General features: G+C 46.5%; 1 protein-coding gene across 4 annotated transcripts in view; it reads right to left on the bottom strand.

Annotated features, from left to right (window-relative positions):
* NOX3 (NADPH oxidase 3) overlaps nucleotides 1–27,991 on the bottom strand; it is a 777,582-nt gene that overhangs the window by 349,217 nt on the left and 400,374 nt on the right. For all 4 annotated transcript variants that reach the window (XM_085611433.1, XM_085611430.1, XM_085611432.1 and 1 more), the window contains one exon: nucleotides 8,406–8,535. In XM_085611433.1, coding sequence (XP_085467559.1) covers nucleotides 8,406–8,535 — 130 coding nt within the window. The remainder of the gene's footprint in view (nucleotides 1–8,405; nucleotides 8,536–27,991) is intronic.

Below are 27,991 nucleotides of genomic sequence, written 5' to 3'. Positions count from 1 at the left end.
TTAAAGTGCTACTTTGTTTTTTAATACACAGGTCAAAAACTAAAATTCCCATATATACACAGACCTACGAATGTAAGATTTTTTTCACTGCTAGAGTGCACAGGGAGAAGAGGGCGTGGCTTTGGCACGGTTGTGGGACAGGGTTAATGGGGCTTTGGGCTCCTAGCTCTGCCTGAACAGTCACAGCTACCTACTCACAGATGTAAGTAACGGGCCAAGTGGCCAATTGGACACTGCCCCACCTACCAAGGGGCCCCTTGGGAAAGTCAACTCTCTCTCCATCTCACATCTGTCTATTTCACCATGTCAACCTTTAATGTATTATTTAATATTACTTGGTATAGTGGAGCTTAAATTAGCAGCAATTGGGTATGAAATTACAAAGCTGTTCTAGACAGGGGACACTAAAGTTTGTCTTGCTGGGGCCCTCGAAATCCTCAAGATAGCACTGTACCTACCCACAGAGCAAATAGGGAACTCATCTGGCACCAATTCCTATGTCCTAGGGAGGTTTTTAATTGGAGCACAGCTGTGTAGAGTGTTAAGTGCTAAGTTAGAAATCTGTTTTGTCGAAGGGTTTCTAGCTCACAATGGGAACGTGCCTCTTCTCTGTGTAGCCTTGTGATGAGTTATTAATCCATGTGTGTCACAGTTGCACCGTGGGAGGTGGCAGGCCTAACGACACTCATTCAAAGATGTATTCTCCCTCTCCTTTCAATGAGTCCCCTACAAAGGAACTGGCAATCCACCACACTCCTCTGTCCCTTTACTCTGAGATTTCAGTTTAAATATGGCGGGATTCATAGATTTTGATGTTTCCCACTCCTTCTCTGTATGTAGTATTCTTGCAGATTGTTATCAGGGCAGAAAATATCTCAAGATAAAGTATAGGGGGAATGTAAACTTTTTTGAGAAATCCCATACTCTGCATCCCCATGAAATATTGGCATGTTAGTGAAATGTTTTATGTCAAATCTTTTTACTAAAGAGCGTAAACACATACCACAGTGTAAAACATATGCCAGGCAGGTGCTGATAACAATCGTTACGTGGACATGAAAGGGAATCATCAAAAGCAACTGACATCTTGTATCACATGTCTATCAGATTAAGGATTAAGAATGAAGCCGTGACCAGCCATAGAAGCAACAGCTGTGGCAATAGGAGGACATAAAAACTTCCCCTCGTCTCAAGGGGGAACGACGCCTTTGTCAACATAACATGAAAACAGGGCAGAGGAGAGGGGGAAGGGAAAGAGCCAGAGGTACAGTAGGTTGAGCCCTAACGGGCTAGCGATAGGGAAGGGGAGGGCAGAAGAATAGAATCGGATCGAATAGAATAGAACACAAGGAAGAGAAATAGACAGAGAAAACGAAGATGGAGAGAAAAAGAAAAACGAAATAGTGGGGGGAAGGGGAGGTGGGTGGAAAGAGAGCAGGGGATAGAGCTTGTCAAGGCCTCTGTCGGAGGCTAGGGGGAGGGCAGTGTGTTTCCCATACTATGAGGCTGGGCATCTTGAGAAGGAGTTTCAGCTCCACCAGCTAGGAGGACATCCTCAAAAAGCTGGAGGGCGCGGAGTCGGGGAGGAGTGAAACAAGAGTGTTCCAATTTGGAGAAGTGATCGATCAGTGGTTGCCAAATGCGAGTGAATTTGGATTTCATATGTGTGATTCGGCATGTTAAGAGTTCCAACGCCATGACGTGCCAGAGGCGTGTAAACCAGAGTAAAAGATGGGGCAGAGGGCTTCTTCCAATTAAGGGCAAGTTCTTGCTTTGCTGCCCCCAACATATGCGCGATAAGGTGGTAGTAAGAGTTGGTCACAGCTGTGAGCAGCTGGGGGCAGACACCCAGGATGGCCACGGTTTGTGAGCTCGGTAGGAGGGAGCCAGCAGTGTCTTGATATGGCTAAGGACTTCCTTACAGAATATGGTGAGCAGTGGGCAGGACCACCAAATGTGGATGAAATCGCAGTCACCAATTGGCAATGGGAGAGGAGGTGGGGAACATTTTCTGTAAACATGTCAGAGTGTAATACCAGCTGGTCATGAGTTAATAAGCGGATTCGCGTTGGGGTATGCTCCTGTATGTTAGTGACATTCTACACCACATTTCCACACTTGCTTCAACTTTTGTTTTAGATTAAAGCTGTGTATGCAAATGGGAGGAAAACCACTGGAGAGGTCTGTCTCCATTCAGAAATATACATCTTTGTGGGTGTTCACTACCTTCCAATTGAACACCCTTCCCTCCGAATAACTATGTTTTCGCCCTTACCTCCAAAGTTAACACTGCAGAAAATGTGTGGTAGTGGTATTAAGTTCCATCTGCCTTCATAAACGTTCAGAAATCTTGAGTCTGAATTACAATCTACCATTTACAACCACAAACGGCATTTTAAGCACACCAAATTTTCTAAGTGGATCCATTGTAGACAGAAACTAATCAAAGTACGACTTTTCAAGCAGTAAAAGAGGACCACCAATGCATAGATATCTGTAAAGTGTCACTGTTAAGTGAAACCCAAAACCTTGCACAAACATTACTGTGTGCAGTCAAGTGCATGTGTGAGTACAGTGAGCACTCCTTATTTTTAGAGAGCTACATTGTCAGTGTGGGAACGGGAAAGTTCTCTGCATCGTAAATGGGCGTGTCTCCCTGCCCAGAGATTTCTGCTCCATGTGAAACTGGTGTCATGACTCCCATTTTTGGCCTTGGCGTTACAGTAGTCTAGATTGTGCCCTGAGACCTAGACCGGTCTATGACAATGTCAGGTTCTGGACCTGTTCTATGACCTGGAGGGGCCCATCAAGCATGCCTGATAGTAGACAGTGGACTGCTGCCCCTGCGATCGATAGATAGATAGATAGATAGAACAATTAATTTTTAATATTTTTATTACTAATAATTTGAATGTGTTTTTAAATGCTTACATATGGTCTGTATCTTTTAAAATAGATATTAGAATATATCGAAATTTTATTTTACGTTAAAAATTATTTTTATATTTATTTTTAATTAAATTATTATTTTAAAAACGAATACTTTAAACACATAACGCATTATAGATATATATTTCAATATACTTCTCTTTGGAAAATACCCTGGCATAAACAATTACAATAATGTTGTAATTTGCATACAAAATATTGGGGACAAAAATATTTCGATACACTAATACCGCATTAAAAATATTATTGTCAATACTGAAACGGTGGATGGGTAAGTGGAACTATAAATGTAGAAAGGGTAAATTGATGGCTGGATGAGTGGATGGATGGGTCGGAGAGTGGATGGAGGAGTGAAAGGGTGGATGGAGGAGTGAAAGGGTAGATGGAGGAGTAAAAGGGAGGAGGGATGGAAGGAGTGAAAGGGTGGATGGATGAGTGTAAGGGTGGATGGATGAGTAAGTGGAACTATACATGTAGAAAGGGTACATTGATGGCTGGATGAGTGGATGGATGGGTCGGCGAGTGGATGGGTCGGAGGGTGGATGGAGGAGTGAAAGGGTGGATGGAGGAGTGAAAGGGTCGATGGATGAGTGAAAGGGTAGATGGATGAGTGGATGGATGAAAGGGTGGATGGATGAGTGAAAGGGTGGATGGATGAAAGGGTGGATGGATGAGTTAGTGGAACTATAAATGTAGAAAAGGGTAAATTGATAGCTGGATGAGTGGATGGATGGGTCGGAGAGTGGATGGATGGGTCAGAGTGTGGATGAGGAGTGAAAGGCAGGATGGAGGAGTGAAAGGGTAGATGGATGAGTAAAAAGGAGGATGGATGGAAGGAGTGAAAGGGTGGATGGATAAGTGAAAGGGTGGGTGGATGAAAGGGTGGGTGGATGAAAGGGTGGGTGGATGAATAAGTGGAACTATAAATGTAGAAAAGGGTAAATTGATGGCTGGATGAGTGGATGGATGAGTCAGAGAGTGGATGGAGGAGTGAAAGGGTAGATGGATGAGTAAAAGGGAGGATGGATGGAAGGAGTGAAAGGGTAGATGGATGAGTAAAAGGGAGGATGGATGAGTGAAAGGGTGAATGGAAAAAAGGGTGGATGGATGAGTGAAAGGGTGGATGGATGAGTGAAAGGGTGGATGGATCAATGACAGTGATAGGGTGGGTGGGTGGATGGATGGATAGGCTTGAAGATGGATGGATAGGTTTGGATATGGATGGAGGACGGATAGAATGCTGACAAACAGAATGATGGATGAAAGATTAAATGGATGACAGAATGCAAAGACAAAATGGTGGATATCAGCGGGTGGATGGAAGGATGAATGGACAGATGCTTGGATGGAAGAGACAAGCAAGATCTTCTGGGGAGGGTTGTGATGATTCGTTTCGCTTGCTTGGTGCCATAAGAACATTGGTTCAAAGTGGGAGGTATTTTTATTTTCTGGCTACTCTCTTCTTCAGAAGTTTTGGTGTGTGTTACTTCAACCTATGCTAGCCGGAAGACCAACGTTTTAGCAAGGTCTGGATGCAGAAACCAAAACGAAAGGCATGATGAAATGGAAGTGATTCCCCCTGCAAAATTAGCTGTTGAGGACAGAGGACAAGTGTTAGTACGTGTCCTCTCTCTCTGTACTCTTTTTAAAGAAATAAAGCAAGAAGTTCTTGACATTTTAAAGGTCAAATTTGAGGCGTAATGAAACGTGTAAACACAACGCACTAACATGAAACACAAACATGAACCATGTTAACATATATCAAGGCTTCTAACATATCAACACCGCCATCGCACAGGCAACATGCCGCAACACGGCACACATTGGCAGTCTGCAAATCTAAAAGTCTTCCAAAGAGCACACACTTAAGTCTCTAGAACAGGTGGCTACAGGCTTTTCTTGATAAGAGCTGTTTATATTGAATTAAAATCATTCAGAGCTACTAATGTTATCAGTGTTTTAACAGAAACCTGCTTCTAGAAAAGCCTTTTTTTGCACCTCAGACTTGCTCCCTCCCCGCTGGTGCTGTTCAGCATATTTAGATTTTCACAATCTTCCTACCACTTGAGACTGTATCTTCCTGGCACCCCATTGTGATGTTGCGCCTTTATTCGAATACACTGGTCTTGAGTTCCCATTGTATATGTACTAATATGTCTATGTATCGTCTATGGCTATGCATCATGGTGCTTTGTACAGAGTCCGCCGGCCTAAGGGCCTAGTTTCAGGTTTTATAAATACCCCGATAAAAGAAAATTAAAAAAAACTTCTCTTGAGGCGATTATGGTCACCAATATCCACAGCTTCTTCATGACTGATGTCACTCCCTTTTGCTATGGAACTGTCGCATACATTGAGACCAGCTAGCAGGAACCCCTGCTTTTTACTTGCTTTCCTACTGGTGCCCATAAACATGCTGCAATACAGGGCTTTAATTGGGCCGGGCCCTGCCTGTGCTCAGCACCGGACGTTCTAAAAAGCAGGTGCTGAGACGGTTCCAATCAGGCTGTCCATTTTTGCTCTCACCTTCAAGGTGAACCTTGACTCTGTAACAGTACCACCACCATTCACTGCCTTTGATTAAACTTCAAAGACACTGGTCATAGTTCTTTCACAGTCTCATCATTTTCAGAACTGAGGCATTTTCAATATTCAATACAAAGAAGCCAAAGTTGTTGCTTATTTATCCTATGCAGTTAACACCACTGGCAAAGCCAATAGCCCTTTTTAGGTCTCGCCTGACCCAGCGCATGCGCTGGTCTGGCGAGACATTTAGTATGTGGGTTTGGAAAGTGCTACCCACATTTTTGTGCTGGCTACAAGTGTCAGTGCACGATGGCGTGCACGCGCACAGCTGCTCCCCGCATTCCCCCCTCCCTTCTCGCCCAGCCATCCTGCGCCAGCCTGCAGCACCATACCCCTCCCCCCAGCTGCTGCGCGTGCATCCCATCGCGATGACTTTCGCTTTCCGAGTGATCACGATCGCGATGACTTTCGCTTTACGGTGATCATGTGTGACTACTTTTCAGGCGCATCAGTGTAATGAGAAGGGCTTTCATTTAGTTAAGTGGCATCTATCCATTCGTATTATTTGTGAGTGGGTAGTTTGTATCCAAAAACATTATTCGGGTCATTCATCAATGTCCCTCTCTCCTGTTTGTCACCGTTCATCATTTCTTGGCGGCGCGAAGCTTCGGCTGTGCTGCGTTCAACCTAGGAGTAGCGCGGTCCCTTGTACTGGCCTCCGATCTGAATGTCAGGGAACACGGGTGCATGCGCAATGGCCGGTGTGTTTAAATAAGAAAATACAGAACTCGCCTTCCATGGTTGCCGTCCTTATCAGGAGTGTAGCTAACATTTGTGTAGCAGGTGCAGTGGCACCGGGAACCAATGAACCTTGCTACATGTTACTACCCCAACAGCAATAAAAGGGGCCTGTTATTTGTTGGCTGGCACCAGGGCCCACTGAACCCTTGCTATGCAAGTGGTCTTTACATCAGATTCAGTCGAGTTTAAAGAATACAAACACTGCATGAATATTGTTTGAAATAAATGACGCGAATTTCCCACCAGAGTCAGAAATCTCGACTGCTTCTTTAAACACTGGGAAAGCGCACTGAGCCCAAATCACGGCGCTTTTTTCTATGAGTAGGTGTGTCTCGCTCCTGAACATAAAGACGCTGTGCTTTGTGCAGACCATGCTCTAACCTGCACTGCTGCTGAGTTAGAACATGCTCGCACTATACAAAAGCAGGATTTCATTACAAACAAGCAAACCGATCAGTTGTGTGCCTATGTGGAGGTACAGTATATGTTCAGCAATGACCCCCCTAGTCTCTCTATGCGAGACAGACACTGTTGTGTCGAATCCACTGATGTCCACATTCCACTGAACTACCGTGCTATATTTTCTACAGCACTGGGCATTCTACAATTCTGGTACTACCAGCAGGGCAAGGGCGAAAGTCTTTTACTAGTTCCGAGGGCTGTGATAGGACCAACAAATAAACACTGGTCCTTTAAAGCTGGGCCATCTGCCAGTGCCAGAGTGCCCGACAAGTCAGTGCGATACTGATTTTTCATAGCCAAGCGAGTGATGTTGAAATAGCCAGTAAACGTAAAGCAATTATAGCACCTCACTTAGTGGCTTACTCCAGTATGGACAATAATTAAATTCCAAATATGTTGTATGTTGTACGTTTGGATATTAGGTCTTTTTAAGTACCCCGGATTGCAAGGCACGCTTTGCCACTTTACTAGTAAATATGCCATTTGGTGTCCAAGGCTATTCAAATTCAGCCTCTATCTGTTCGTCATCGGCTGCATCCTCAGGGTCATATTGCAGCTTCTGTCTTTACAGTCCCTTAGGCCAGATTCCATCTTCTTCCTCTTTGGAGCCACCTTCATGCATTTCTGGGATCTTTCTTCAGGGGACTATGACATGATTTCCCCTCTGTCTCCTGAGATTAAGGAATGTGTTGGTGGCTTCTGCTGGAGTCATTGTTTAGGGGGATAGAGCCACAACCAGACCTCCCTAAGATTCTGATGATGGACAGCAGCTCTTTTGGATGAGGTGCAACTCTGGAGATGTCCTCCACACAATCTCGTTGGTCTCTGGAGGAGAGCAGGCAGTCTTCCAACTGGAGAGATTTGATGGCAGTCAAGCGAGCTCTGTTGCATTTTCAGGATGTCCTGTTGGGGTGTTATGTGATGGTCAGGACAGACAATACGGTGACACTAGCTAACGTAACAAGCATTGGTATAGCCAATAGGTCTCGCCTTTGGGACCTTATAAGTGTTTAGCCACGCAACAGTTGTTGTGGTTGCACCAAGGATATTGTGCTGCATAACTAAATGCTCATAAGGTCCCAAAAGCGAGACCTATTGGCTATGCCAATGCTTGTTGTATTTCATATCTGGATGTAATGACAGAAGCAGCAAAATACCAGTCGGGCGGCACACTATGCTAAACACAGATTTTTAACTTACTTTTTAAGCCACCCTCTAATTGCATCGGCCACGCCCCTTTGAGAGACCCCCCCCCCCCCCCAGTTTTTCATCCCACTTCAAACCCTATTGCAACAATATAGCTTAGAATATGATAACATTATAAAGGTGTAGCACAACATTACGTTATCTAGAATAGTGCAATATTTAACATGGCATGGATAGCTCAACATAGCAGGACACAGCATAACATAACACAACACACCTTAAAATACATTTGGAAAGCGATCAATATTTAAATCTTGATCAAATCTGATCAAAGCACAAGAGAAAGGGTTTGCCAGTTTTAAGACTGCACTCCGAACTGCACCAAAGGTATTGACACTTTCAGTATTAACATAGCATACGCTTTGCACAAGACACAAGATCTGAACTAAATTAACGTATGCCTCACCCGAGCACCTCAGTCTATATAATGACATGATATAATGGACATGAGTTACGGATACCGCTGGTTTGTTGCCGGAAAACTCTGGTAAGGGACATTGCGCGTCTTCTCCCCACTCGTAGTAGTGATCTCTGCAGTGCGATACATTATGCATGAACAAGCTTTGTGGAGTCTGGCCTCGAACCATCTGACTTGAGATCAAAAGAAAAATAAAGTAAGTCAGTCGTTCAACAGACGATGTTCAGCTACATTAACAGAAGTATGTTTGTTTACAGCCTATGTATCTTTACAGCATACTATCTGATTTCAATCTCATTTACAACATGCTGCCAGAATTGAACAGTAATCGGTTAACACATAGAGGCATATGTACAAGGAAACTGTTGGAGCGCGGTGTTAAGCCAAGATAGCGCACATAGGCCTCCTACAGTTTCCAATCGCAGGGATGCACCACATTTTCAAGAATGCGGCGCACGCTGGTGCTAAATGTAGCTTCCTAGCATTAACGCAGGCACCCTTGCACTATAGTGCAAGGGTGCCTGTGTTACGGGGACTGACTGTTCATGTACAGGAAGGTGTCCATTCCTGCACATAAACAATCAGTAATGGCGGTTTATAAGTTCTATGTGTGCTGCTTTATGCAGCACACACAGAAGTTGCATGTCGTAATTTTTCAATGATTGTTGATGGGCAGGAAGGGACCTTCCTGCATGCAGGAAGGTAGAATCCTTCTGCATGTGTACCCCCACTTTTTGCCTGGTGCTTTGCTGTTTTTGACTAGATTGGCTTTCTCCATAAACTGTTATGTTATGTACTTGGGTACACTCCAGATTGGATACTTGGGGGCACTTGTCAGTCGCTAGTATATGGTACCCATGTACCCAGAGCATAGGTACCCCAGAGGTCTCCCATGGGCTGCAGCATAAATTATGCCACCCATGAGAGACCATTCAATATGCAACTACAGGCCTGCCATTGCAGCCTGTGTAAGTTGGTGCATTCTCCACTTACTAAAGATATAGGTTTACTATATCTAAGGGTCATCGCACTTAAAACCTATAAGTCACCTCTATAGCAGGCCTTTGCAATCCTGAGGGAAGGGTGCATGGCTCTAAGTGAGAGAGTGCCCCTGCATGAGCAGGGCACCCCTGCAGCCTACAGAGTCCATTGTCCCGGGTTGTCATTGAAGCAGCCATATATTAATATAGAGAGGATTTACGTGAACACGCAATGACCATCTCGAAAACGGCTGCAACGCACCCTATCGTGTTTAGTGTTAAACATGTTGGAATCATACCCCCACACCATTAGGGGCACTCGTTGTTCCTGGTACCTGGCTTTTAGTCTCAGACAGCACAAAATGGTTGCTGCCTACCAGAGACACATTTCTGCCCTCCTGCTGCTGGGGCAAGCTCGAGCAGGGGAGGGCAGGACAATAGGCATCCTGTCACAGGGATGTGTGACCCCCTCCCAGACAGGATTTAGTGTATTAGGGCCAGGTGGGTGTGCTTGCCAGCGCCTGAAAGTCTGCATGATGGGCACATTTGGTGTCCCTGTGCATAGTCCATCTCAAACCAGTCCTGGGAGCTGTTGGCTCCCGCTCTGGCGAGAAACTGTACAAAGGACATGGGAGTAACCTCCCCCCTGTCCAGACCCTCTCATGGGAGGGTCCCCTGAATCTTCCCAACCCTTTCCTTAGGGTACTTAAGGGCTAACCTGGCTGTAGGACCTTAGATTCGTCATGGACAAGATTCAGAACTGAAACCACTGCACTTTTACCGTCTGGGCACTCTGGACTTCATTTGGGCCTGACTTCGTCTCCCTTTCAGTCTGCTGCCTTGTCTGTGTCTGTGCACAATACAGGATCCATGTAGGGCCTGTGGAGCATCCAAAACATCTGAAGATAATCTACCATGGAGTGAAGGAGTCACTCCCTTACATTTGCAGGCACTGCAACACTGCTGACCAGTCTGCTGATCCCGAGCTCCTACGGACTCCGAAGGGTTCAACAACACAGGAGGTGAGTTTCTCAGTCCCTAGAGGCCCGAGCTGCCCTCTTACTCAGTTTGAGTCCAGAATCCCTCGTGGAGGCTGCAATACCTGAATCCCTGTGCACCCTGTACTTTTGCAAGTGCATATGCTTGTTGGCATTTCAGCACCAAGTGCATTGGGCTCCAAGTAGCCCCAACCTCAGGCAACTTCTCCTGCAAAGATCTTCAACCACACCGCACCGTGTGTCCCGTGGCCTGTTGTTTTCTAAAGCTACCCGAGGTCCTCTCGCGATTCCAGTGTCTTCGACCTGTGGAAGGTCAACTACGACTCCTTTGGGCTCCCCTGATTGCTCTGGGCTTGCCCTGACTCCCCTACATGTGGTGAGTCTCCTGGACCTTGCTGGTCCTCTTCCTTTAACTTCTTGACCTTCTGCGTAGGTAACTTCTGCCAAGGCTTGTAGGTGCTCCAGCCGGACACCGACCCCTCAGCACTTGACATCCTTCATGGGACAGCTCATATTCGGCTCCTGGTTGTCCTCAGTGTCGCCTGTTCCCCACAGCTGCAGAGTCAAGGTCCTCAACATCTATCCAGAGCACCAGACATCGGTGGGCATTCGTCTACCGAGCCCCTGGTCACTCTCAAGTGACCCAGACTCTGTCCCCTCTGCTTTCAGGTACTCTCCATCAAGAATCCACATTTGGATTCCCACGGACACTTTCTCCTCTTCCAGCAGCGACACTTTCCTGAAGTCCTCCATTGGGTTCGACGGCGGTTTCCGACACCACTTCACACATATGCACCCGGCTTCCCTGGGATAGGTAACTTGGGTACCACCATATCCACGGGTGGGATGGCTCTCCAACCTTGTGTCTTCCACGGGGTTTCTTCAGGTTCCACTAGGAAGGGTCCCTAATCTTTAAAAATCCAACAGTGACTCACACGTAGAGTTGTTCTCACACTGCATGCACCCTCCTTGGGGTCCCTGGCTACTTACCTTGGGTGGTTCCTTGGGTCCCCAGCGATTCTACATCCTCTCCACATTGTCCTGACCCGAGTCGTGGTTCTTATACCACTTTCTTAGTATATGGTTTGGCCCCCCAGGGGCCCACTGTGTATTAGCGCTATTTACTGTGATTTCTTTGCTAAGGTATTGTGTGCTTTCTGTCTATCTCCATGTGGGAGATACTGGAACGAACTAGAGAGTATTATATAATAAAAACATTTTTATAAATACCTTGTGTGGTTCTTTTTCAGTTAATCTATACAGTAAGATTGCATTCTGGTAAAACAAGCTGCTTTACACTCCTTCAAGCCTAAGCCTGAAGCCTGCTCTTCACAGCAACCACTTGGATAACTTTCTAAAGTTGTCTGAGACCTCTTAAAACACCATAAGGGTTGTCTGGGCTTGTGCAAGGTGCCCACTTACATTAGTGGACATCATATACCAGGCCAGCTTTTCACAACGCTCCTTGAACGCTAAGTGCTGTGTGAAAGGGGACCTTATTTACAAGACATAGTTAAGCCACGTTAAGTGACTTAACGCTACCTTGTAAAGAAGACAAAGGGTTTATCGCCACAGGAACGTCATATAAAGTAACGTTCATGTGGCAATAAGCCCTTGTAATTATGCACCGTAGTTTTCACCAATAAGCTGTATTTAAACTTTTATGGTAATGACCTTGCTACCATGTGGTATTTAGAGCTATGTTACCCGTTAATGGATTCTGTTAAGATCCTCTGTAAAGATGCAGGGTTTATATTCTGCAAAGTCTTCCTCACTGACTATTTCTAATCTGTACTGAGAAACTTCAGTGAACAGCGATAATGCCTCATGGTAAGGGTATTATCGCTGTATTTAGAAGAATGTTTTTAATAAAGGGTATGGCACAGGGACATCCATCACCATTCTGTTTATTAGTCTGTGTATGTATTTAACAAGTGTCAAAATGTTTGTAAATGCTTAATATTGATGACAGCCCGTTAAGTCTGGGCAGATAGCAGAAAATTACTTTCTCCTACTAAAGAAAAAGAATTCACTAAAGCCAAAAACCAAAGGCAAGAGTAAAGCCCTGGGAAGCAGGAGAGTACATGCAATACATAAATTCCATCCATATATAACAAGACTTGACAAAGCCAGTAGATCTGGGCTAAATTAGGTGTATGTGTACTAACTGCTTTATGTTCAGTGATAAGAGTGAATACCCAAAAATAAGTACACATGGAGACCCTCTGAGTAGGGAGAAGAACACTTTTGTATTCACCGCATCACACAGAAGAGGAGGACCTTTTCTAAAAACTGGTGGAGCATATCGTTGAGGAAAGTTGAAAATAACAGGTGCTGTTAGGGGTGGGGTTTTTAATCCTAGCTTCTAGGACCAGCCAATCAAAACATATAGATCACTACAATAAACACTGGGAACATAACATGATAATAACATTCTTTGCCATTGACCAGCAAAGATCCTGAATGTGACAACAAGCAGCTTAGAGAAGCAAGTCAATGGATTACTCACCTCGACACAGACTTTTGTGTCTGAACAAAGATGCAGAAATGTACTTTTGGATGGACTAACCCTCATCTCTCTACTGTACTGAACATCAATTTCACTCCCCCCTTTTTTCTCTCCCTCACCATTTACCCATCCATGTTATGCAAACTATACCTATCTGTTTTACTCACTTTGTACTGCTGTTGATACTGTAATGATACTGTTCGTCTGTCAGACTCCTCCATGCTGAATTATCCTTGCAAATCAACACATGTAAACCTCACCGTACATTATTTATACGTGTAGCTTGTAAATAGGCAGGACCACTGTTGGACCTGGCCCTTTTTACAGGGTTATCTCTATACTTTTTTCTTATTCCTTCTATTTTATTGATCCTATTTTTGTTGGCTTTGGGACTTTGGGCACTTTACCACTGCTAATCTGTGCTAAAGGGGAAACATCCTTTACCCTGCAGTCACAACAACGACCTGCCTTTACAACACAGTCACTACCCCATCTGCGACATTACCATGCATTCGGTTAACCCGCAGGTTGTTACAACGACTTGCTTTAGGGGGTGTGTTGTAGGACCTGTGTTGGATTTTTAAGTTCAACACCATCCCTACTGTTGTGTGGACGGGAGTTGGAATAGTCATTTATATTATTCCAAAGTCCAGCGCCCCTAAGGCAAGTAGTTCTAATGACTTGCATGGTAAAGTAACAAGTGGAAAAGTAACAAGTGGTAACAGTTAGGGTAGGGGCTACATGGTAAAGGCATGCGGGGTAAATGCATGCGGGTAAATGCATGCGGGGTTCTATCACTGAACCTTGTGAAAGTACATGTGCTCTCCCCCCTAAAATGTGGTATGATTGGTTTACACCTGTTTGACATATTTAGTTTACTTGTATGGTTGTATCCCGTATACCCAGGGCCCGTAAATTAAATGCTACTAGTCAACCTACATCCCAGATTGCACAACCCGCAGAAGTAGTCTTTCAAACCTGTCTCAGGCCTGCCACTGCAGTGCCTGCCTGCGCAGTTTACTGCCACATTGACTTGACATTTAAAACTACTGCCAAGCCTCAAACATCCCTTTTAATACATATATGTCACCCCTTTAGTAGGCCCCAGGTAGTCCTATGGGCAGGGTGCTGTGTAAGTAAAAGGTATGACATGTAGCTTTATTGTGTGGCATTTCCTGGTAGTGACAAACACCCTATTTTGTTTTTCACTACTGCGAGGCCTACTCCTCCCAGACTAGCATTGAGAATTCCCGTATAATGTTTAGGTGGTAATTCTTGATCTGAAAGGAGGAGCACTGCTTTGTTTGGTATGTTTAGAATGGTAGTGAAAAAGCATGCTTACTTGTGTAGGTGGATTATTTATTCCTATTTGGAAATGCCACTTTTCGAAAGTGTACGTACTGGTGGGTAGGGCCTTATCACTAACAGCTAAGTGGGCCCTCTTCAAATTGTATAAATAACAGTAATAAATGGTTGTGATTATTTGAAAACAATTATTCTGGCAAAATCAAGTCAAATCATTGTATTACCTAGGTCTGTGTGTTTATTTCACATTCAATTCTGCAAATATTGACACATTCACTTAATGTACTCTTTCAATATGTCATACAAAACGACTATTCTCTCTATCAAAGGATACCTTTTGTAAAAAATTAAAAAATCAAGTGAGTTCACATGATCAAGCGTGTCCAACGAAGATGGAAAACATTAATATAAATCAACGTAAAAAAAACACAACAATTTTGACAATGAAGCTAAATAGCGCAAAATAACACCTAAAGGGTGATACTTTCAACAGTGTAAGCACCATTTGAACCAACATAGTTCAGTGCATGAAAAACCTTATGAAGGTCATTTTTGGACCAACATAACAACTAGTCATACAGGATTTAGAAAAACAGAGGTGATTATTACAATTGGTGAAAATGTTGCGACCCTCTTGAAACAAGCTAAGGGATTATTACAAATATAATCAGGAGTGGGATAGATACTTTTAATTGTTTTCCACGAGCTGCCATAAATAATTTCAAACAAATACCCTAGCCTTTTTCGTCAATGCGTTTCAAACCTCTAGGGATTTTGGGTTCTCATCAGGACCTAGACTGGGCGTTTACTCATCTCTTCTTTAATGGAGATGCTGGAGCAGAAGTTTCCTCTACTCTTCTTTCTTTTTGTAGATAGCTGGACGAGATGCTAGAGCAGTAGTTTCCTCTACTCTTCGTTCTTTTTGTAGATAGCCAATAACTTTATCTTGAGCAGGCCTGCGGTCTCTATTCTTCATAATTGGAGGTATTTGCTGTTATCCAAGAATGGGCTTGCTTCTTTTTATAGTAGCTCACTGAATGGCTGCCTTGCAAACTGGTCTCGAACACACAAGAAATTCAATATAAAAAAAGCAAGCCCATTTTACAACTGCTGACATGAAGGGAGATAATTTGGATAACAGCAACCACCTCCACTCATGTGGAGGACTCGCACTCGGGCATGAAGGCAGTGCTCCTACCTTGAAGACCGGGGGTCACCGCTGTGATGTGAGAGCTGTTTTCTGGCTACTTTGATTATTTCTGCAATTTAGCAGCACTGTTGTGTCCTGTGAGACACGTTCTAGTGTCTTGACAGACACAGAGTTATTAATCACTCCCCTATGGGAGTGGGCACACTTGCACCCCCACACACATCCCTCACAGGTGTCATGAGTGACGTGAGCCTGTTAATAAAAGGGCCCAGGTGCACATGCTCGTGGCCAGATCTGCACCATACATAAATGTCAGTGTGGTCATTGTCCTAGTATGTGGGCCTAGCGCCCGCCAACATTACAAGCACCACCGCACGTTAGTGGACAGCTCTGTTCCTTTCACAGCATTTCCCTACGCAATGTTGGGGCCAGTTTCGGATCTTGTCGCTTTCATAGTTACCATATTCCAGGTAGTTGGGGCTCAGACACTTCTGCAACGGATATGTGTGCTGTGTACTGAATTACTGTAAAGGACCGCGTGTGTTATTTACAGCATTAAAAATCACAGGTGTTTTAAGCACTCATAACTAATGAACGGTTTATGTTATTTATGTTGTTTTTACCTAATTTTGATCAGGACACCGCATAGACTTTATAGTTGTGATACCTGGAAAAGTATATGTAACTTTTATGTACTTCTTGTCCCTAATCAAACTGCTGCATTTCATACTCTGATGTTCGGATGTATGTCTTCTCAATTCTTGCATTGCCGGATAAGGAGTACTGACACACGATTCGCCTTAGATGCACAGTATTTGTGACTCATGTCGGTTTGGTCTATGATATATGTACAATATACTTTATATTTTTGTATAGCTTTGTGTGGACTCTTATGTGGTATGTTCATTGTTTTACTGGTGTGTGTGTGTGTTGCTGCACAAAAGCTTTACACCTTGCCTCGGGGGTAAGCCTGACTGCTGTTTGCCAAGTTAACAGGAATGAGCCTATGTTATTTTCGGTGTGTAACTTACTTAACCTAACTAGAGTGGTGGCTTTGCCTGGCTTAGGTGCATATCCTAGCCAACTAAAATCCCCATTTCTAACAACCATCATAAATGTAATAATGTAACTTGAGAGAATACAAGAGCGTACAGTTCAACATGTTTATATTATGTGCATAACAAGTGAAAAAATGAACTATCACTAATGTGAAAACATTACATCTGCAAAACCCTTCCCTTGCTGAATTATTCTTTAAAATTTAATACATTGAGCCCTCACTGTATATTAAATAGTGAATATGCATGACAACCATGAAAGTAATTTGTGAGAAACCAAGAGCACACTATTGAGTAAGACAAACTACCAAAATGCCATCATATCTCATGCGGATATTTCTTCAGCTCCTGTAGGAAGCTGGCTCTGTATATACTATACCAAAGTAAGGTATAGTGTGCAGAGTCCAGGGAGTCCCCAGAGATATAGCAGAGGCTAAACTAGGTGACTAACAGCTCTCTTTGTGGTATTGTGGGTGAGCAGTTAGGCTTATCCAGAGGGTGTGTTAAGTATTTATTATATTCACTCAATCAAGACTGATGGCACACACTCTGAGACAGAATACAGACCATTTAGGTAGGTAAAAAAAGTATACTTATGTTTTATTTTAGAACCACGCAAGACTCTTAAATGCAAGACTTTTCAAGGAAAGCAGTTGTGCTTAAAATTGCAATTGTTACAGGTTTGTATATACTTTGGAAACAGTTTAAATTACACAGTAATGACTTTTTACTACTTTTTGATTTCTTTTAATACTGGGGGTGATATGCCTAAATACCACACCTTAGGAACCCTCAATACAAAGTAAGTACAACTTTGTATACTTTGCAATTGAGTTCTCTTTTCTTCAACAACACCAGTTCAACAAAGACATTTTTTAGGCCCAAAATCTATTTACATGGGTTCCCCTAAGGAAAAAGGTCTTAGCGGTCTCACTGGTAAATACACGACTTACGAGGGTGAATTTTGGGGGCTAGGACCAAGGTTCACCAAGAACTAGATGGGCACTGGAGTTGCACCACCAGCGGCACTGGGGAGGCTAGGTGTATAGTGTTGGGCCCAATGTTAGCCAATGGAGCTAAGGGGCCTTTAATTAGGGACTGCTTATGAGCAGGCCACTCAGGTGTGGGAGCAGAGCTCCCGGGGTTATAGTTAGCACTGCAGGAGCCAATGACCAGCACAAGAGCTGCAACACCAGCGGCACTGGGGAGGCCGGGTGGACGTCGGGGACCCTGTGCTTTTCAATGGAGACCTTTGGTTCTGCAAAGCTGTTGGAGGCTCTAGTGGGGAGACTTTCTCGAGGTGACCACTGGCTGGAGAGGTAAGTTGGGATCTTGGGGGATGCCTGGCCACCATTGGTTGGGCCACCCAAAGCTGTGGGGTGACGGGTGCAGGGGTGTCTTCTGGCATCAGGTTTTCTTACCAGTTCCTGTCCCAGTTGGAGGGACCCTTCAGGTTGAGGCTGCAGGTGTCGTCTTGAGACTTCAGGGACATCGGGGATCACCAGATCCCAGGTCAGGATTGCTGGGAAGACTTTCTTGTGGTGTTGGGCCACTCGAGCTCGGACCGTGGGTGTCTGGTGCAGAGTGGTGCAGAATCTCGGAGTCGCCAGAATCCGGATTCTGGAGGTAAGTGAGTGTTTGAGCAAATCCTTTGCTCACGGAAGAAAGAGTCTGTAAGAGGGTCACAGGGCAGGTCCTCCAGGTTCTGGAGGTTGCTGGCTGCTGGACTTGCCGGAGTTCTTGCTGTAGGCAGGTCGTAGACGGGACATGCTGATAGGGCTGGGGCCAAGGCAGTTAGCAATCTCTTTTCCTTGCAGGGTCAGCACGGCTCTTTGGTCCTTCTTTCTTCCTCAAATGAGGGGAGGCAAGGTTCAGGGTCGCCCCTGAATACTAAATGTAGGGGCCTTAAAGGGGTGTGCAGGTCGGGACCATTAGGTCCCTTCCTTGGGGTGGGTACACCTCCTATCATACCATCCTCCAGTGGGAGGGGGCATGAGCCTCTTCCTAATTGGCTGAGTCCCCACTTCTTTAAGCTGGAGGGGACTGAGATGTGTGCTTCACCTCGCCTCCCCCACCTGATGGGTGGGGTTGGCAAAGGTGGGCACACCTCTATTTCTAGCTTGGATTTCCAGCCAATTCTCCAGCCCAAAGTGGGGGGCAGAACCGGTGGGAGCCAGTTGCTGGGGGCAGCAAAAGGCAGGGACAGCTTGCAAAGGCAGCAGGCCTTTGAAGCTTCCCCTTTCATGGACCCAGTGCATCCTGGTGGAGGAGGCATGACACCTCTGCCTAGGATGGATTTTGTTTCTGGACGCTGACAGCGGAGGCTCTCTACCCAAGGGTCCAAAAACCTGTCTGCTGGTGGCAAATGGCGGGCAACCATTCAGAAACCACACCGGGGCAGGTCCATTTTCAGGGGGGATCTCTACGATGCCTTCTGGGTGCATTTTACATTAAATCCCACACTGGAGTCAGTGTGAGTTTAACGTGCTGAGAAATCTGCTACCAAACTTCCCAGCTTTTAGTAAAGCCATTATGGAGCTGTGGAGTTCGTAATGACCAACTCCCAGACCATATACTCTTTATGGATTTACTACACTTACAATGTCTAATAATGGACTCAGACATTGTAGGGGTACAGGGCTCATGCCTCTGTACCCTCACCTTAGGGCCAGTGCACCCTGCTAGAGGGGTGACTTTCCTAGGCCTCAGCCAGTGGATTGCAGGCATGGCACACAGGGATGTTGGCCATGTCGACTCTTCTCTTTTATCTGGGGGTGGGTGTGTGTGTGGGTGTGGGTGTGTGGGTGTGGGTGTGGGTGTATGTGTGTGTGTGTGTGTGTGTGTGTGCGTGTGTGTGTGTGTGTGTGTGCGTGTGCGCGTGTGTGTGTGTGTGTGTGTGTGTGTGTGTGTAGAGACTCTAAGGGTGGCACAATAGGTGCTGCAGTCCTTAGAGGCCTTCCCTGGTCAGAGTGCCCTTGGTACCCATGGTACCTTTTACAAGGCGCTTACCTGTGGCCAGGGATGTGCCAATTGTGGATACAAAGGTACAAAGAACATTTACCTAATGATTGGACCCCAATCATACTCAATGTCTGTGGCATTTGACAGTTACATTTTGATAACCACACTGTATCCAAGGGCGAGTTGGAATCATTTGTGACCATCTTCAAACACGATGGTTTATCACCTCCATATCTAGCAGACGGACAGATTGGTGATTCGGAGCACCCCATCCAGCACCTTTGAATCACTTCAGTGTGAGGTAGTGGTGTAAATTGTAGAAAAATTAGAACAGTTAGACAGGGGCAGCTTAGGGCTGCCCTACTCCATCCTTGCCCTTAGCAAGGCGCGTGTCAAGGTGGTTGGGCAGCTGTTAGGTGCCCCTCTTTGCATTTGTAAAGAAGTAACAGGGACACCTGTAAGCTGCTCTTATCGTCCATGTCTGAAACATATTACACAACCACAGAGTGGCAAGGCAGTTTCCAGCTGATCCAGTGCCCTGTTCACAGTTGAGAAGTGGATACAAAGGCAGCTCTGAGTGTCCCATTACTCCCACACTTTTAGGATCACAACAGGGAAATGTCCTAAGCCCCTAAAAGAAATATGACTTTTTCAGAGAAAGTGAAAATGACCAGATGTCTCTCCTTTTCTACTAAATAATCCTCAGTTAGGTGAGAGTGTTAGGAGTCAGATAAAACCTGCAAAGACTCTGGGCCCGATTTAATTCACGGCGGGCAGTCCGAATTCCGTCATGAGATCAGAGTAAATTATTCAATCCCAATAGTGGAGAGACCACCCACCTAATTTAAAAATGACCGCCAAGCAGGCAGGTATTTCTTAAAGCACTGCCAGGAACCATCATGATGAGGGCTTCTGGCGTACTTATTACTCTGTTCTACGGGGCTGCAGCAGCAGGACGCAGTCCTGTAGCACAGAGTAATCCTTTTTTCTTTTCAAAAAGAAAATCCTGAAATGGGTAGTGTGAGAAGTTGGCCTGGTATATGCTGCTCACTAGTTCTAGTGATCACCTTGTACCATGCCAAGCAACCCTTATGGTGGTGGTTGAAGTCAACCTTGATAGACCAGCTATCCTAGTGGTAGCTTGGACAGTGCAGTCTGCAGGCTAAACTCTTGAGGGCATGTGAAGCCAGCTGTTTTACCATATGTAACCTCCTTTAATACCAAATGAAAGGACACCACACAGATATATATTCAAAATATATATGTATTTATTTACTAAAAGTATCCTCTATACTCTTTATGAGCACAGAAGCACATTCATTAAAACAAGGCAATGTTTAAATATACAAAAGTTGCACAATTATGGATGGGCCCGGGTGGCCCGCTAAACCATATACTAAAATACTGGTATAAGAACCACGTATAGAAAAGTAAGAAGGCCTAGGGCCTTGAGTATTGCTGGGACTACAAGGAGCTAACAGTAGTTAGGGACCAGGAGGCCCACAGGATGCGTGTGCAGTGTTGAAAGTTACACGTGTGCACCTATTGGATTCAATGGGTGCGTAAAAGTCACAAAGTTAAAGCAAAGGGAGTCTTCCGGATAGACCAGAACCTAACAACTGGAAACCTAGACACTAGAGATGTTTCTCTACACAGGAGCACCGGAGTGCCAGCGTTACCTCACCCACAGGAAGCGGGTGCATAGGTGTCTAAGTGCGTCGGGTTTCGTCGTGCAGGTCTATGGAGCCTGAAGATGAAGATGCTGCAGGCGGCCAGGCGAGAAGAGTTCCACCCTTGGATCCACCGGATCTGAAGAGTAGAAGACCTGAAAGCAGAGGGGTCACTGTTCAGAGTCACTAGCCAGTGACCGGCGTGGAACCAGGAAGGAACCAAGCGATGTCGGGTGCCAACAGGTGAAAAAGTGAAGCTTGTCTCTGCAGCCACGTGAAAGTGAAGATGTCGACGACGTCCAGGAGTCACTCACGAGCTGTCCCACGAAGGCTCTAGCTGATGGCGGTGTCTGCTTCTCGATGGGAGCAAACAGGCCTTGGCAAATGCAAGCCACGCAGGAGTCGCTGAAAGCTTGGTGCTCTAACCAGCAAGGTCAGAGGGGCTGCTCCTTTTCACAGGAGCAAGGGCCAGTCTGGAGCAACCAGACCAGCAGTGTTGTTCGTAGATTTCGTCGCCAAGATGGCCACTAGCCAACGGGCCAGTAACCGGGATGACGCGTCGAGTGGCAAAAAGCAAAAGGGCCCCACGCAGATCTCGTGGATGCTGGAGGGCTGGTCTTTGGGGCAAATGCTGCTCGGTGTTGGGGCTTCTCAGGGCCCTATGCACAACGATGAGGATGCCTCGGGTGCTGCGCAGTCAGCTTGTCGTGGACGTTTCAAGATGGCCGGTCCCACGTCTCTCGGTGCCTCCACGGGTCTCTTCTTTGCAGGGACTGTGGATCAGGCTCTGAGATGTCTGGGAGTCTGGGTCTTGTCGGGCTCTGGGCTCGGTCTCCGGCGGGAGGTAGCGGCAAAGCAGTCGTTGAGTTGCTGGGTGGTGCCTGTGTTGACAGGGTGGTCACTCCTTGACCACAAGGGAGATTCTCTTCAGTCTTCTGTGCAGCAGAATGTCGAAGTCCAGTGATTCTTCTTCTTCAAGTCGAGTTTCAGGATGATCTAAAGTCCTGGGACACAGCTCCTACTCTTATTCCAAATCTAGGGGCTGGATTACCTGCTAGGTCCCTCCTCTGGGTGGGACCAGGAAGGGGGGTGGTTACACCCCCTCTCCTTTGTTCAGTTTCGCGCCAGGGCCGGGGCTGGAGAGCCCCAGCTCCAGTTTGAACTGGCATATGCACGGGGACACCTTGTGTGCCCCAGGCATGTCTCAATCTATTCAGCCCTCCCTAACCCACTACACAAAATCCTGTCTGGGGTGGTGCAAGCACTTCCCCTGACAGGAAACCCTTTGTCCAAACCTCCCAAGCTGGAAGGACTCCCAGCAGCAGGAGGGCAGACTTGTGTCTGTGGTGGCAGCATCCATGTTGTGATGCTGAGGCTCTGTCTAACTTTACCCGGGTTTCAGGTTAGGTACATGTCGTGTCCCTCTAGAAGGGTGGAATGCTACCCCCGTCGCCAGAATTGGCGAGGGGGTAGTATTCCAAATCGTATGACACCTTACTCGACATGTTTTGATAAAGCCAAACCAGAGTTAGCATTTGACCGCGAGGTCCATAATGCACTTAAGAGTATATGGTATGGCAATATAATGGAAACAGCTAAAGGATGTTGTTCCGAAAGCTGCAGACAGGCTCAGCTCATGACAGAGCACCATCTCACATGAAACCAAGCACTCTGCCTCCAGGATTGTTAAGGCCTGCCATAGGAGTGACTGATAGGTTACCATGTTTTCCATATATGTTAGATATAGATATACTATATCTAAGTAAGAGGTGATTACACCAACTTACCCCAGCTGAGTGATCAGCCAGTTGTGTCAAATAGTGAGGCCAGGGGTGGCATAATACATGCTTCAGCCCCTGGTAGGCCTTGGATACACCTATGCCCTGGGTACCTGGGGTACACTGTTACAGGGTCTATAAGGTGAACCAGTTCCAATTGGTAATGCACCTAGTGTGCATTGGCATTAATTTAGGGAGAGAACAGCAGGGCTGTGGGTCTGATTAGCAGGCCCACAGCCACACTAAGTCATAAAACCAGTGAAGCAAAAGCAAAAATTTGGGGTGACCATAGGATAGCAGACCCTACTCTCCTACAGGTAGAAAAATAATTCTCCCCTCACCCTGGGAGCCTTCTCCCATGGCTGGGGAAAGCACTATAAGGATTTTACTGTTCCTTACCACCAGGTTTTACCCGGCGGTAAGAAGAAGTGGAAAATTACTGAATGTTTACCCATCCAAATTGGGTGGGTGGACATGTAGCCATTTCTTCAATGACCCTTACTCCCCAAGGACATCGAAGAAGTTTGGCCACAGTGGAGACAGAGTAGTCTTCGCCGTGGCCAAACTTAAGGTCTGCCTGATTTAAATTGTGCGGGAGAACATTCAACTTGGTGGTCTGTGTAGGAGTATGGCTTGGTATATCGTGCATACTTATTCAAGTGGTGCATCTTGCAGTAATCCATGCAACCCTTATGGAGGTTTTAGTGGTCCTTGATAACCATTGAAAACTCTCAAAGTGGTAGCTGTGGAGAGCAACCTTCAGGCTTATCTTGAAGGAGTGTTAAGCAGCTTGTTTTACCAGTTCAATCTGTAGTGCACGTTTGGTAATAAGTAACCACACAGTGTTTAACAAAAATAAGTCTATTTATTACAACACAATATTACTATCACATTAGTATATATCCTACCCAGAGATATCAACACAATACACAAAGATACTTAAAAATAAATCGGGTAAGTAGCACAAAGTACAGTGGTCTCCAGGGGGAGACCAAACCATGTACTAAGAAATTGGAATGCGAACTGCAAAGGAGAATGGGACGTAGAGCAGAAGACCTTGAGAACCTGGAGACACAAGTAACCACCCAAGGTAAGTACTCAGGAAACCCAAGGAGGCTGTATACAGAGTGGAAACATAGCCGCATGCCTAATGGAAGTCAATGGAGAAGTCGCGGTTGCAGTTTTGAAGAAGGGTCCTTCACAGTGGATCCTGAAGAAACCCTTTTAAACACTGAAGGTTGGAGAGCCACCCCACCCATGAATGCCATGGGAACCAGGTCACTTACACCGGGGAAGCAGGCTGCATAAGGGTGAAGTGGTATCTTAACCTGCCTTAGACAACAATGGATGTTAGACTTGGCATCTTTTGGCGTGTTTCCCCTGAGTTTTTGCTTTCTGCCCTCCCGGTTTTGACTCGGTTTTTGCTGGCGTAGTGTTTCTGCTCACATTTCGCACTGCTTATCAGTGGTAAAGTGCAAGTGCTCCCGTGGAAAGTATGTTATGGATTGGTGTTTCCATGATTGGCTGTTTGGTTTTCTTGTCAGCCCCTAGTAAAGTGCACTGAGTGTGCAAGGGCCTGGGAACCAAATGCAATGTGTGGGCCTGCAGCACGGATTGTGCCACCCATGCGAGTAGCCCGGAAAAGGTACCTCAGACCTGCCATTGCAGAGTCTGCGCGCAGTTTGTAACTGTCAGGTCGACTTGGCCCGTGCACACACTGGCCAGTCCCTAACCATCCCTTTTCTTACATGTCAGGCACCCCTAAGGTAGGCCCAAAGTACCCCTGCGGGCAGGGTGCAGTGTATGTGAAAGGTAGGACATGCCCTGGTGTGTGTGTCATGTCCTGATAGTGAATTACAGCCCATTTCGTTTTTTCACTATTGCAAGGCTACCTGTTCCCCATAGGACAGAATGGGAACTTTGTTTATAACATCTTATAAACATAACTGGCCCTGGAAACTAGGTGGGTAAATAAAATTTAGTACGCCTGAACTCAGAATCTAACGATGCATCTTTTAGTAAAGGTGATTTTTACATTCTGTGTTTGAAAATACCACTTTTAGGAAGTAGGTATTTTCTTGCTCAGTCATCCCGTGTGCCCCTGCTGAAATGTGGATTGCCTCTCTGGGTTTTGGCTAGGAAGCAAGGGTGGCTCCCGATAGTCTAGGTAGGTCAGGAAAGGGCTGAATAGACCTGGGCTGCGATGGGGGAAGAGGGAGAAGATTTCCTTGCACCTCAAAGGGCCTGGTCTGCCTCTGACAATGCCGTCTCCACCCCCTGCCAGGAAATCACACCAGAGAAGGCAGAACTGGTTCTGGCTGGACGCAGAACTGGTTCTGGCTGGACACAGACACGCTCTGACTAGAGGATCAAAGGATTTTTGGATACAAATACTGGGGCCCAGACCCCTGAACTTTAGAACTCATCTGGACCAAGAAGAAGAGCTGGAGAAGCTGTGAGGAGGAACTACCACTTTGTTGTGTGCTTTGCTGGGCTGACCTGCAGTGGCTGCTTCTGTCTTGGGCAGTGAAGGGCCTGGACTGGACTTTCTGCAACCTAATTTGTGAGTCTCTCCAAGGGCTTGAGGTAGAGCTTGCTCCCTGTTCACGAAGTCTCAGGAACAGCAAAGACTTCAAGCTCTTCTGCCCGCAGCACTGAGAACTGTGTGTTTTGTGCTATACCAGAGGAAAAGCAACTTGACGACGTCTACGACGCCTCTGCCGACTTCGTGTCCTGAAGGCACCGCAGAGATCACTGCCGCAATGCCGCACCGCAACCTTGGTCTCACCGACGACGCCTGTTGACGCCGCCACCGAGCCGCTGCTTGCACCGTGACCTGTGGGCACCGCACTCCGCACCGCCTTTCTTCACAAGGATGCCTTGGCCTCCCTGACGCCGCCACTCCATGCTGAAATTGACGCCGCTGCTTGCACCGTGGTTCGAGGACACCGCTCGTATGTCACACGAAGCACCGCCCTCATCCTGCACCGCAGCGTTGGCCCGACACTGGCACCATCGACTCCAGTTCGTCAGCCGACGACAGCGCTTCAGCAACACCGATGCTGCTGCTTGCACCATGACCTGCCAGCACCGTGACGAGCACCGCCTTCACCTCACCCTGGTCTCGCCGGCGACGCCATCTGACGCCACCACCGAGCCACTGCTCGCACCACGACCTGAGGGCACCGAACGCCACACCGCTGCACTTCGCACTGCAGCACCCGACGCTTGTTGACGCCAGCGCTCCTGATCCCAACAGAAAGGAGCTCGACCTGCAAAGCAAGTGACTTCAAGGGCATCAGCGCCCTGCATCTCTAACAGGTACTGTTTGCAGGTCTTCCCGACACCGTAGCTGGTCCGCAACTCCGCGATCAGCCTGAACTGTTTGGATTTGTTTGCTCATGACGTAGTGATAGCCCCGGACGGAGCTATCGACATGAAGGAACTGTTTTTAATGCGTATTTTGATAACTGTAGATTTTTAAGTACTGTATTGTGGAGTCTTCTTGTTTTTGGTCTTGTATATAAAAATATTGGCTATTTTCCTAAACTGGTGTGGTGTCCTTTTGTAGTGCTTACACTGTATTACTGTCGGTTATGTGCAAATGCTTTACACACTGCCTCTAAGATAAGCCTGACTGCTCGTGCCAAGCTGCCAAGGGGGTGAGCAGGGGTTATTTTAGGAGTGTAATCCATTATCCTGACCAGGAAGAAGGGTCCCTACTTGGACAAAGGTGCAAGCCATTGCCAACTAGGGACCCCCATTTCTGACAATGGATGACATCGAAGAAGATGCCTCTGGAGAAGACTGTGACAGAATCCGGTGGAATCCAAGGATGGATTCTGGAAGTGAAGAACCTGCAAGCAGAGGGGACAGAGTCTATGCTACTCGGAGGTGACCGGGAGGTTCTGAAGAGACAACAGTGACCTTGTTGCTACCAATGTGAGGACCAGGCAATGCGGAGGAAGAACAGGAGCCATGCAAGAGCTGTCCTATGTCAATGACTTTGCTGGTCGGTGTCCAGTGAGAGCACCACCAAGCCTTGGTAGACGCAACTGGCATGGAAGATGAAAAAGGAGCAATATTGAGACCAGCAAGGTCCAAGGTCCAAGGGAGTCATCAAGAGCAGAAGAGTTGGAGCAGGCTGGAGCAAGCATGGGAGCCCACTGAAGCAGTAGAAGACCCTCAAGAGGACCCACAGGCTAAAGGCACAGTAGTCGCAAAAGGATCCCAAGCAGTTCACCAAAGATGAAGGCCCACGGTGCAGAGGATGTTGAGAGGATTGCTGATTTTGGAAGGAAGAGATGCTGGAGCTTTCTCTAGCCCATAGATCCCTGAAATGCAGAGCCAACAAGCCTTGGCAAAGGCAAGTCAATGCAGTGCACAGGGGTTATGTCCCAATGGTTTCCGATGAGGGATACTGGCCTCAAAATTGCAGAGAGGAAAGGTCAGGCTTTGAGAGAGTTGCAGAACCACCACCTGTGTTGCTGAGCTTCGGGGAGTCCGTAGGACGACAGGAACAGCAGACCAGTCAGCTTCGTTGCAGTGCATGCAGATGCATGGGAATGACTCCTTCACTCCATGGGAGATGTCCTTGATGCCCACAGGTCTGTTGAAGAACTTGGAAGAAGCACAGTAACAGATGACATAGAAGACTTGAAGAACAGCGAGACCAGGAGCAGCAGCAGTCTTCCTTGGTGAAGTCTTGGTTCCAGTCGAAGTCCAAGTGTCCAGATGATTGAATAGCGACATAGTTTCAGTGCTGTTTCTTGTCCCATGACAAATCTGAGGGCCCACTCACAGGGGAGCCCTGAAATAGCCTAGGGAAAGGGTTTGGACAATTCAGGGGTCTTGCCCAGAGAAGGGGCTGGACAGAGGGGAAGATACTCCCATGTCCTTTGTCCAGTTTTAGGCCAGAGTGGGAACCAAGGGCTCCCTGAACTTGTTCAAACTGGAGTATGCAAGGAGAGCACCAAATGTGCCCTTCAAAGCAGTCTGGTGGCGCTGGCAAGCACCCCATCCTAGCCCAATACACTAAGTTGTGTCTGGGAGGTGGTGACAGGAAACTTATTGTTCTACCATTACCTGCTCAAGCTTGGCTCAGCAGCAGGAGGGCAGAATCGTGTCTGGGTTCGGCAGCAGCACTAGCTTGCTTGCAGAACCTGAAAGGCTGTTACTGGGAGTACGGGGGGTTCCCTAAGGAGCCCCACAGTACATGGG

Source organism: Triturus cristatus, chromosome 6, assembly GCF_964204655.1.
Source record: "Triturus cristatus chromosome 6, aTriCri1.1, whole genome shotgun sequence".
Taxonomy (NCBI): Eukaryota; Metazoa; Chordata; class Amphibia; order Caudata; family Salamandridae; genus Triturus; species Triturus cristatus.
This window is presented reverse-complemented; position numbering and strand designations above follow the sequence as displayed.